General features: G+C 44.2%; 1 protein-coding gene across 2 annotated transcripts; it reads right to left on the bottom strand.

The window, feature by feature from the left end:
- Positions 1–974: 974 nt before the first annotated feature.
- On the bottom strand, positions 975–12,225 carry LOC147186847 (WD repeat-containing protein 37-like). Of its 2 annotated transcripts, none has more exons than XM_086101791.1 (14): positions 12,189–12,225; positions 10,628–10,903; positions 8,835–8,931; positions 8,525–8,620; positions 8,002–8,066; positions 6,762–6,900; positions 6,464–6,535; positions 6,220–6,264; positions 6,009–6,085; positions 5,470–5,704; positions 4,804–4,945; positions 2,849–2,983; positions 2,361–2,475; positions 975–2,286 (listed from the first exon to the last, which is right to left on the bottom strand). In XM_086101791.1, the coding sequence occupies exons 2-14, from the start codon at positions 10,778–10,780 to the stop codon at positions 2,155–2,157; spliced, it is 1,503 nt and encodes a 500-aa protein (XP_085957917.1). In that variant the 5' UTR covers positions 10,781–10,903; positions 12,189–12,225; the 3' UTR covers positions 975–2,154. The 2 variants fall into 2 exon arrangements, with proteins under 2 accessions (XP_085957917.1, XP_085957916.1); XM_086101790.1 differs by lacking the exon at positions 12,189–12,225 and adding an exon at positions 11,687–12,008.
- Positions 12,226–12,353: the final 128 nt, after the last annotated feature.

The raw sequence follows: 12,353 nt of genomic DNA on the forward strand, positions 1-12,353 counted from the left end.
GCCTTACTATATATACTATGTCGTTTTTTTCGGGCAAAAAATGCCTTACTATATATACTATGTTGTTTTTTTCGGGCTAAAAACGCCTTACTATACTATGTCGTTTTTTTCGGGCTAAAAACGCCTTACTATACAATGTCGTTTTTTTGGGATAAAAACGCCTTACAATACTATGTCGTTTTCTTCGGGCTAAAAACGCCTTACTATACTATGTCGTTTTTTTCGGGCTAAAAACGCCTTACTATACTATGTCGTTTTTTCGGCCTAAAAACGCCCTACTATACTGTCGTTTTTTTCGGGCAAAAAACGCCCTACTTTACTATGTCGTTTTTTTCGGGATAAAAACACCTTACTATGTTGTTTTTTTTCGGGGTAAAAACGCCTTACTATACTATGTCGTTTTTTTCAGGCTAAAAACGCCTTACTATACTATGTCGTTTTTTTCGGCTAAAAACGCCTTACTATACTATGTCGTTTTTTTCAGGCTAAAAACGCCTTACTATACTATGTCGTTTTTTTCCGGCTAAAAACGCCTTACGAAAGATGGTTGTTGTTCTTCGGCAAAAAACACCACATAACACGGTCGGGGGGTTTTTTCCATTCAAAAACATGCAAAAAATCACTTACTATACATGGTCTTTTTTTTTGGGCAAAAAACAGGCTAAAAATGCCTTACCATACGGTACTTGGTCATTTTTTTCAGCCAAAAATACCTTACTAATAAACATGGTCGTTTTTTTCGATTCAAAACGGCTTACTATACATGGTCGTTTTTAACCATTAAAAACAATCGAATCATATTTCAAGTTTGTCTGCATGTGTTTCTCATCGCTTTTCGGAAGGATAGTTTTGAACACAAGTCAAGGGAAAACGGTGGCAAGCTTTCACGCAGGCCACATAAAATGACATGGAGGGCTACATCTTGCCCAAGGGCTTCAAGGTATTTGTCACCCACCCATGCAAATGAATCTTCAGACGGTGATATTGATATATTCAGATGAAGAGTGTTCCAGTTAAAAAAGATGCAAGAGGTCACACAGGGATTTTTGAAAACAAATTGTAAACGTCACATTCGTGAAACATAAGTAACCAACAACTTGTGTCGGGGAAAAAAACATCACCAACACAAGACATCTGAGTTGGCAACAGGCAGGTGATGATGCACTTCGCCGCTGAATTACAGGGTCATTATTTGGACGCAGTTACTCCAAAATAACAACACTGGTGTATAATTACTCGAAAAAATTCTTCACATGAACGAGCTTAAAGATGCACCATCCTGACATATTACTGCTAAACTTACAACACTTTGCATCTTTTTAGAAAGGCAGAACAAAGCAAACAGCGAAAGGAAATAGTCCCAGTGCAAAACACGGAACCAAGCAACATAAGTTCGAACTGTTGACATCGGAGCACTGTGGACAAATAATTTTCTTTTTGGAATGGTGTAGCTGTGAAACGTTAAGGAAGCAAATCATTTGGATTTCTCATGAGGCACTACTACAGCTTGACAAAAAGGCTTAAATGATCACAACGTCTTCATTGATGTCTTTCCAAACAAAAAGGATGTGTACTATACAACAGTATAATCCATTCATTTGCAAGAATCTGATGGAGGTCACTTCTTCAGACAACGGCACAAGACGTACATTTTATCATACTTAACAAATTGTCTTTGAAATAGAAATGGCTCGATTTCTCTTCATGCAACCACTCAGCAGTAACTTAACAGCAGTGATGTGAATACACACGAACATACGCGACTCACAAAAAGTTGAGGACGTGGGCTTTTGGGCTGAAATTTCAGGATGCACGACCACCTTCACAGGTGAACTTAATTCGACCTTATCTAAACCTTGGGATGCACTTCCAACCGTTTTTTTCAGCGTTATTTGCACGACAGGCTGTTCACGAACGCGAAGCTCCACGGCAACATTCACAGATGGAATTGCAATTCAGTTGAACAGCTTAGAGTGCCTTTTAGGGTCATCCTGAAATTTCACGCTGAAGCCCAACATCTCAATATTTTTCGGCCTCACGCCCGTAGACAACTTCCTGCTCACCAGATGTGAACATGGCTTATTTTATTTCTAAGCATGTGTGAGACAGCAATTTATGCGGAGGGATTTGCGCGCGTTAACGCTCGACCGGGCTTCATTTCTCCTGCAGCAAGGCGGGGATGTTGATGTTCCAGCCGATGGCCTGCCGGTCGAAGCCGCAGGTGAACAGGTTGCACGTTTGGTTCTCCTCGTTCCACGCCGTGCAACACACCATGCGCCTGTGGCCCTGCGTCGACACACGTATTTTATGTTTGCGTTCTCGCGATGCTCACCGACTCAAAGCTTGCGTTCCCTTCGTACCATTCTGTTGCTGCGAGGCAGTCGGGCCAGTCGCACGCCGCTCATGTCAAACAGCCGCACTTGTCGATTGTCGTGCGGCAGGGCGATGATCCTCTGGTTGGCAGAGACGCTTATCCTGCAATATTTCAGTTAACACTTTGTGACTGTTGTGTGAAGCATTTTCTTCATCGGTTCTATTGGTAAGCACTTTAGTTCAATTCTCTATTTTTGAACATTTTTGTCAGACTTTCGAAGACTTTGAAATGTGAGCGTCACGGGGTGGAAACGTAAACGGGGTTCGTTGAAAAGAGGTTTGACTGTACTTCCAAATAGCAGAGACAAAAAAATGGAGGGAACAAACCGGAGAAAACCCACGGCAGGAACTGGAATCCAACCCTGCACCTCTGCACTGTGAGGCACACTAACCAGTCGACTACTGGGCCACCTAGTCCTCTTCTAATTTTTGCAAAAGGTGGAACAACAAACACTTTTTGCTTCAGTTTGCCTACCTGTTGACAGCCGAGTCGGTGCGGATGGTTGCTATTGGCGACCTCATGTTCTTCAGATCCCACACTTTCACTGTGCGGTCGTCACTCCCTGACACCACGTTGTCCCCAGCCGTGAACACTGCTGATGTCACCGTGCTGCAAAGAAATATACGGAGACACACACACACACACACACACACACACACATACGGATTTTGTTATGGTTCAAAGGTTGTACTTTTTAGGGCATAATTCCAAAAGCTGTTTGGCCCACAACAACAAAAGAGCACGTTTCAATAGCTTTAGAATTACAGATTCGCACTGTAGCACGGTGCAACACACATGCACGCGCGCGCACACACAGCGAGTTTTTGCTGCACGTTTAATTCAAACTGACATGAAATTAAGGGCTAATTAGCGAGGACCAAACCGCTCTAAGTGAGGCAGATGCTCACAGCAACGGCTGTATCTTTGGAGGCGAAGTGCCTTTGCAGTGTCTCATAACCCAACTGAGAAGGTGTCAGCTGGGGAGGGAGAGACGTCTGGGAGGGTCTACTCGGTGGGGGGAGCTGAGGGGTGCATTGTCAGACAAGGTAATTTATTAAAAGGTTGATTAAGGTTAAAGCGTTTTCAGAAAGGGTGCGTGAGGAGGGAGGGGAAGTGCTCAGCGCTACTTAATAGCCTCTCTGCTGCATCGCTGACAGCTAAGGTCAAGATTTTTTTTATTTTTTTTTTGAGGAGAAGACAGTGGAAAAAGTATGGAACAAAGAGAATATTTTTGTATGGACAGCAATATACAGCATTTGATCAAATAAAGGTATATGCTTACAACTCACAACATGGTAACAGAAACAGGACAAATACACACACAAGCGCTTCACACAGCATTTCAATCACAGTCTATCCTGAAGCTGTTGGTATCAGAAGAGACAAATGTGACATGACATTGAATTTGCGGACCAAGTCCACGACTCCTCTTTTTTGCCGCTGTTGTCATTACGTTGCAATTATGGCAGGGTAGTGGGATGCAGGGTGAATGCTGCACTTTTAGCTGCTGTGCCATTGTTGTCAGTAAGTATTAGTGCTAATTGCTGGAGAAGACAGAAGAAATGTGAAGCGCTGGACCCTGAAGCTGGAACGCATTCGCATTTATCTGTGTGTCATAATGAACAAATTAGCAGCAGAAATGGCACCTTTCCTTTGTGACACTAATTGGTGTGTGTGTGGGCAGTTCGGTTCGTATGGATAGTAATCCGACTTTGGTGTGGGGAAAACAGGGAATAGACCCGTCCTACTGACGCACGTGCACACATTCTTGGGACCACACAACCAGGACTGTCAAAATTAAAGAAAGCTGACAATTAAAACACACTGGAAACTGAATTAATGAATTGCAAAAATAACCACCTGTAATTTTCAACTATCTGGAAGCATGTAATTGTGTGGTCGTAGTTGCAACGGAATGTGGGTATCGTACATCAGATCGGACCAGTTTTTTTTAATGTGATTGAAAAAGGTGCGACTCTGCAGGTATAATGTACGTACCATAGATCAAATGCTCCCCAAAACAGCTGCAGACACACACACACACACACACACACACACACACACACACACACACACACATCTTTTAAAGAACAGACAAGGTGTTGCCGCGGCGCTAAAATGAGTGACGGCAATTGAGTGCTCACGGAGGAAAAAGTACACAGAGTGGAGGATTAATGGCGAAGCAGCCAGATAAATACTGTACACAAGACACAGAGAGATGCCGAGAGACGCTGAGAGGCACTTCGTAACGAATGAGATGCAAGTGGAGGATTTGGCTTAGGAAATTTGTCGGTGAGGGAGTCCTACGAGGAGCAGACCCCAGAGAGAGAATGGAGCGCCACTCTGTGGTTCATATAAACGCTGCGGAGAAGCGCGGCCTTTTCAAGCACCCATTCAATTGTGTAGGTGTGTCTGAGTGCGAAACTCACTCGGTGTGGCCCTGGAAGACATTGACGGAGTGGATGGATGGATCTCTGAAGTCCCACAATCTGAAGGTGGTGTCCCTGGATGAGGTGACGACCAACCGCTGGGTGGGGTGGGTGCAACAGTGGGTCAACTCTTGGTCATGGCCTGCGCACACAGCGAGAAATCAGCCTTTATCTCAGGTTATGGGGAGAATAAGGTACTACTGTGGGAACATACATCCTAGCATCAAACTGGCCTACATTTTGATACGGCTCATGAAGCATGAAAATAAGGTTGCAGGCAAACTGCTATGAAACATTTCATTTACATGAAAGTTGCAGATGGCCCAATATGAATAAAGTGAATCCCCCACAGCTTCACAGTTTCATTTTGCAACCTTTTGAGGAACCTAAGGGTCTGAGCTTAAAGCACTTTGCTGCTATCTTGTGGCATCCATGGGAAATTACACATCCCAGTTGTGGGCGTGTCAATTAATCATCAGCAGACATGGATAGAAAATGCTATTAAGATAAGATAAGAAAACCTTTATTAGTCTCGCAATGGAGAAATTCCCAATTCACAGCAGCAAAGTTATGAAAGGAAGAAGTAGAACAACAAAATATAGGAGCTGCTGGAAAGCATAAATACTTGAAATGTGGAGGCAAACCTTGCGTTGTCTGCTGACGTACCAGTGAGAGTGTGCACCAGTTCAGAGGTCTCCACCTCATAAAGGTTGGCAGCACGATCCCAAGAAGCTGTCACCACTTGTCGGCCCCCCACCAGCCAATCAGCTGTGATAACGACACCCTGGTGACTTTTCAGGGTTGCCGTAGCGACCCGGACAGTGGGCACCTCGCAAGGGCCTTCGCCGTCCACCTCGCCTTCTTCGCGGTCTGAAGAATCCTGGTCATCGTCACACGGTGCCTAAAATTGCAAAAAAATCAAAAATAAAAAATAAATGTTGAGTCGCAAGCGCCTTCTGGGGAACAGATGACAAAGTCAATCGGGGATGTCAATTTCCAGGGCATTCCAGCCGATTCAACTCTTTCAAATTTTTCAACTCTTTCTGACTTCCGGGTTGAGTGAACGCTGGCGCGTTTTGGCTGCCGCTGCTCAACCCGTATTGTTTTGTGTTTTTTGTTATTGTAAAGTGTCCTTGGGTGTCTTGAAAGGCGCTTATAAATAAAATGTATTATTATTATAAATTGAGCAGAAGAAAGTGACTTACACTGACATCTGGTGCTGGCTGGGGGGCAGGTAGTTGCACCATGTAGCGCCAGATGTGAGCCGTCTGGTCCCCGGAGGCTGGGGCGATGCAAGGACACGGGAAAAAAAACATGAAGATCGACGGTGTCAGCTCGACAAGCGAGAATCGGGACAGTGTGCTCAAAAAGCAAGGAGGCGAAATAACATATTGACACCGATATTCAACTTTTTACCTGTGAGGGCCATCTGCTCTGTGGGGTGGAACTTGATCGAGTTGACTGAGGAAGAGAGATCAATACAAATGACTCAGAGCACCAACAGACTTCTGAAATACTTGCAACGACAGAAATGTCGGTGCGAGTGAATATTTTTCAACAAGAGGCCTTCACACTCGACAGCACGAAAGCCTCACCGGGCAGAGATGATATCGATGCCGTTTCTGGCATGCCTCACGTAAATGAGTCACTTTGTGATTACCTGATCCCGCATGGCCACCGTACTTGAGCAGACATTTCCCAGTCTCGATACTCCAAAGCAGAGCTGAGTGGTCTGTGAACAAAGCGGGTCATGTCGTCATGAACAGTTTTGCCAAAGCACGCGTGAGAACTCAACCTCGGAAATCTATGAAAACAGAGTGTACAACCGGGCAAAATGGTGTAAGGTCATATAAATCGAAATGTAGAAACTGCACTTGGAGCACAATTTTTGATTGAAAATGATGAGACAGAAAGTACAACAAGTGGTTTCGTGAGTTGCACATTGCATGGCGATATACCTGCTGAAGCGGTTCCAAGGACGACTGGCTGAGTTTTGGTCACACTGAGGTCCCAAATTCCATCCCGATGGCCAACATACTCCTTTTGCAGATGGCACAAAGCTCGGGAGCCTGTTGTGGCTTTGAAGCTGGATACAATCTGAATGGGAGTAAATGCAGTCATACAGAGAATAAAAAAACAAAAAAAAACGGGGTTACAACTGCTGCAAAATGAAGATCGTCAAGATGCCAAAAAAGGCAGGCCATTACTTGACGACATCTCTATTTCATTGGACCATCAGTTAGAACACTCCAAACACCACTGCGCTGCTACTTTCCAGTTAAAGCATCATGAAGACGAAAACCAAGTGAAAAGGAGAGGGGTGAGTATAGAAGCATGAGCCTCGTGCGAGAGGTGGGGGCCTGGAGTCGCATGACTTGACTCGGGTCACCGGTGGTTTAACTAAACACGGCAAAAAAATTCTCCGGCTGTGCCACATACGCAAGCAGCAAGCCGACGACTGACCAAAGCAAACAGCGTCCGTCTTTGAGAGTGCAGCAAAGCATCCGGCTCGCTCGTGTCGTCAGACTGCATCCATGTCCGCTCTTATTCTGTCGGGTGTGGTTAGGATCACACTTATGTTCTGCCTTTTGTTCCTTGACTATACCCAACCTTAAAAGTCCATACGTACGAATCTAATCGTGATTCATTTTTTTTCACCCAAATGGATTCCTGCTACTTGCTGCAGGTGAGTAAAATTGTCTCCAGCCACTGCATGAGGAAAATCGGGTTTTATATGTCTGTCAATGCCGCTGTTGCTAAAAATAAGTCGGGGGATGAGATACAGAGTCAAGGTCAGGCTGCAGTTTAAAAAGAGAATCGGAGCATGTGATTAACAGTATACACGGGACATTACCCCCGATTCGCCTCCTCATAACTCTCAAGTGGCCACACTTTTGACTCTGGCACGGTCCACCTATTTTGCCATTGAAAGCGTACAATCGTTTTATATATAGCAAAGAAATTACAAAGGAAGAACTCAAGGGAGGTGCGAGTGTCTGAAAGCAGGCTACTCTGCCAATGAATTACACTTCAGCGCATGACATCGCACATGACCTTTTGAGGGTGGGACAAGATGCGCCTCCTTTTCCTCACTTGGAAACAAAGCGCCGTTTGATAGCGACATCATGTAAGCCGTTCCAAATATTGACACGAGTAACACATTTATTAGCTGTACAAAAAGGCAAACAAGTTCAATACCTTACTGGTTGAGGCTTTGTAGGTCGTCTTCAGCTTCTGTGACAGTTGGCTGGTGCTGTGGCTGGCTGCATGTGCGACAAAGACATAGACAACATCACAACTGGAAACAGCTCTTGACAAACCTCGTGGTTGGTTTCACTGCTGCTGGCATGTCATCTCTCCACGGCAAAGATTGACTTTGCGGTAGCCACGAGTCGTGATGAATGATGCTCGAACACTACTACCGGATATTGATGCGTGTCATGCGCAGACAGCTTGAACTAAGTACCGGTATGTTCAATTCAAGTCAACGTTTCTGAGGCGCACTGGTCCACAGTGGCGGGGATTGTCTACTTTTTGTTTTGACCGACAGATAAAATACTCATATTTTTACTCCTTACAGTCTCATACCCGGCCAATGTGCTTAGGAACCTAAGGCCAGCATTTCCAAATCTTCCAGTGAAGCCACATAATCTGCATTAGGGCGACTGCACGAGCAATAACAAAAACATTACTCCGGCAAATCCCACAGGAAATACAAGACCTTTTGTTTTCAGGGCTCCCTTGGAGGGATCTCCTCCCTCAGGATTCTGTCCGTCGCCAGTCAGACGTTCATTCAGGGAATCAATTTCCCGTCGTACTGTAATGTTAGCACAGAGACAAGGCCTTAGTAGACAAACACGGTCTACATCCTGGTTTATTAGAGAATCAATAGCCAAGGTCAACAAAGTGCGCTCCAAAAATATAGGTTGACAAAAGGGTTAGTGTCACTGAGCTTTAAATTGTCTATATTTATTGTCCTGGTTACATTTTACAAAGCACATCTCAAGGTCTGGACAAACCGATGTACTCACGTTCAAGGTTTTCGATGTAGAGATTTTCAAACTCCCGTTCAATCTGGCCAAATAGGTCGACAAGATTGTTACGTAGAGACTGCGGCAGCTTGGAGTCCTACAAAGATACGCCAAAACAGAGAAAACTTAAAGCAGATGGGATTGTTGCCCACTCAACATTCACTTTGCTCAAACGCATACGTTACAACAGCAGCTGGTCGAGAGGGTCAATCGAAACGGAGTGTTATTATTTTTCGAAAAGAATTTCAAATACAGTAGATCTCCTGATAACGTTGTGGCTGGTCAGTGTGAAACCAAGAAACAAGTAATACAGAGAAACTAGCCAGTTCACCTACCTCCATTGCAAGCACACAGTTCCAAAAAGATGATCACACGTCTACGCCCCACCTACCCGCCCAGAGAAGTACAAGCTAGCGCGATGGAAAACGTCTGCATTTGACAGCTCAAACGAAGGCCTGACTCTTATTTCCTCTCTGCGGCCATCGATTACGAGGACCAGGGAACCAAATACTCCGCTGTCACTCTCTCTTCTGGCACAAGTTCAAAACCAACAGCTTGTCACTGCGACGTTCGTGTCCTGACCATTGTGTCGGCGCCACACACTTGCAGAAAAAGACGAATTAGAAAACAACAGGCAGCCATTATGTACACAAAGCTGCTTAGTTGTGCCACGAAAAACCCTGCGGCATAATTCAGGCTAATAATGTCGGCGTGGGAAAAGTGCATCCTGCAGGTTATATGTCAGTTTTAAAGTTAGGTGGGTACTGTAGGTGAGGCAGGAAACATTAACCGAGTCAGCAAAACTCGATGAGACAACGGGTCCGCGGCTGATAGTTTGAGTGGCTGATAAGTCAACCGGAGGAAAGTGAAGATTAAACAACTTGCAACCCTGCTAACACCAGTAGACAAGAATTACGCGATCTAGTATTGAATACTTTGAAGATCAAATATATTTTGGAGATAACGCTGCACAAATGCTTTGCATATGAATGAAACTGTAGCTCAGTTTGCCATCGCTGCTATCTTGTTGCTCTCCTGCAGAGTAAACTAGTGGAGAATGCATAAGCAGCGCTTTAACTCCTAAGAAATCCAAAAAGTTAACCGATTATTATTGGGGCTGTTGGTTGACTAAAGTCTACCACTAAACCAAAATAACAGCAGAAACATGAGAAAATGCACCCAAAAAAGAAATAAATAACCTGCACAACCTTTCCTCACTTAATCATACAGATGGAAAAACAACTAGACTGGGCTCCAGCATTAACGACCGGGATCTAGGTGATCAGGTGTCCTTGTCTTGATAAGTAAATACCTACCCACCTCATATTTATGAGCTTGCCTTTCTGAAGGTAATAAATCAGCAACTTCGAATGTAACCACCACTGGAGAGGATTCACTAAGTTGAAGAGTGGTCTATAAATGTAATGCTTTAAAAACAAGCACTAAACCACCGGTCATTGGGATTTTATATTATCCTCTTATATTATTAAAGTAAACTTTAGATGACAAGAGTGATGTTAAATTGAAATGAGTCAATTTCACATTTTGTAACAACATGGAAATCGTAGATTTGCAAGAGCTGTTAAAAAAAAAAAGCACTGTTGCTCAACCAGTCAGTACTGTACTTTCTCGAGAGGAAAGCAGCATCGAATAAGCAGCATCGAATAAGCAAATGATATGTAGCAGAGCACTGGGGGCCAATGTTCTTTCCCAAAGTCCTGCATATGTTGAGGAAACACAGTAGTGGCTTAAAAAAAAGTACGTTTGCACGGCGCTCGAGGTGTGCTTCTCACCTGTCCCTCTAGCATCTCTCCTCTGTGGCTGCCAGGCGGCCTCTCCTCCGTACTGTTCGTGCGCCGAATCGAGAGGCTGTGAGCCTTGCGCTTTTGTTTGGGGTGACGAGCAGTTGAGGCAGAGCTGCCGCTGCTCCCACCCTCAACGGGCATCCCGCCTACTTTGCCGGATGGCCCCGCCCCCGGTTTACCTCCTACCTGAAGAGCAGGCAAACGAAACCCGACAGGGCTGGCTGGCTGATGGTTGGGCAGTGCTGTTCAGTTAGCACCATTTGCCTGCGGGTCAAAGGCAAATTCCAGTTCAAAAAATTGCAAGGATATGCCCTGAAAAAGACAGATTAATCAAAATCCAACTACGTTCATACTTTTTAGATAATATTTAGAGACAGGCTGTCCCAAAAGTCATTAACCAAGGCACAAATAGCGGGTGGAACGTGGACTCGTATTCGTGATCCTTGGGATATTTGACAAAAGCCAAGTGTGAGTACTTTTGCCACCCCGAACGATAGGGGAATGCTAAGATTACAAAACAATAACAAGAATGTCTGAAGGGACAAACAAAACTAACAGGTTTCCAAAAGGTGTGTCAGGTAGAGAGGCAATTCAAGAACTGTTCAAGAAATATTTTACAAACAGTTTTACTGCTAATACATATATACACACACACACACACACACACACATATATATACATACATAGATACAGTATATATGTTAAAATCGTGCATTATACACCGTAAATAGCAGTGCTCTGTACAGGGAAATCCAAACTTACACTTACATAATCATGACATCAAGACTTAATGTATTTTACCTGTGAATAAAAACTGTACCAATATAAGTATGGACTTGATAAAAAAAAACGTAACTGTACTTTGGCAGTGATTGTTTTGCGGATCACCCGAGGCTCTCGCACATCATTCGTTTGTAATGTTGTAACGGGTTTAAAACGTGAAATTTAATTCAATTAGCATATTGACAAATCCGCGAACCACTTGACAGATGTCAAGGTTGACGTTTGGAAACCAGGAATATACGGCAAAAGACAAAAAAGACTCACCGCTGTCAGGGTTCACCGAGATGAGCGCATCTAGCACTTTCTTTCAGATGTCATTGCCTGCATACCACAAACTCTCGCCGCAGCGTGAAACGTCACTCGGTGTGCACTAATCACGCATGATATTCTTTACATTACTCAAGTACAAAAACACTGTGAGGCATTGGACGGTACAACGGTCGGAAAATGCTTTAAATTTTTTGACACATCACAGACTGCGATGGTGCAAATACTTCCGTGTTACGCATTTGCGTTTTGTTCTAAACCCACCAATGAGCTGTCACGCCGATATTACACCCAATAGAAAAGCAGTGAAGTGTGACGCAAGTGCTAGTAGTCGGGCGATTCACAGCCAGCATTGCGCCTTAAATGTCGTCGTAAGCGAAGGCGAAAGGGAAAGTAGACGTAGCGGATTGCTTTTCCAACGCAAGATATTGTTATAACAGTAAGTCTTTTTATGCTCTCTTTTCTCTAACGTTCTACGTAGTGCATAAAACGCACGTACTTGCGTTATCAAGCCTGGGTGGAGCTGGGCCGATGGCGTGTGTGATGAGCAGTGTTGACGGTAAAACAAGAACAGGATCAGAAGAATGGACTAAATTCTCGCTGATGTCTGCAAGTCTCGAAAGTGTATTGGAAACATTAGACGGGATTTTTTTAACACCAGAAA

This window comes from Hippocampus guttulatus, chromosome 21 (genome assembly GCF_054856545.1).
Source record: "Hippocampus guttulatus isolate MCC_2025c chromosome 21, RoL_Hgut_1.0, whole genome shotgun sequence".
Taxonomy (NCBI): Eukaryota; Metazoa; Chordata; class Actinopteri; order Syngnathiformes; family Syngnathidae; genus Hippocampus; species Hippocampus guttulatus.

Coding starts and splice junctions, on each gene's coding strand:
- LOC147186847 (XM_086101791.1), bottom strand. CDS start 10,780: ATGCCCGTTGAGGGTGGGAGCAGCGGCAGCTCTGCCTCAACTGCTCGT. Junction 6,265..6,463: donor CGGTGGCCATGCGGGATCAG/GTAATCACAAAG, acceptor TCTCTTCCTCAG/TCAACTCGATCAAGTTCCAC. Junction 4,946..5,469: donor ACTGGTGCACACTCTCACTG/GTACGTCAGCAG, acceptor CTGTGTGCGCAG/GCCATGACCAAGAGTTGACC.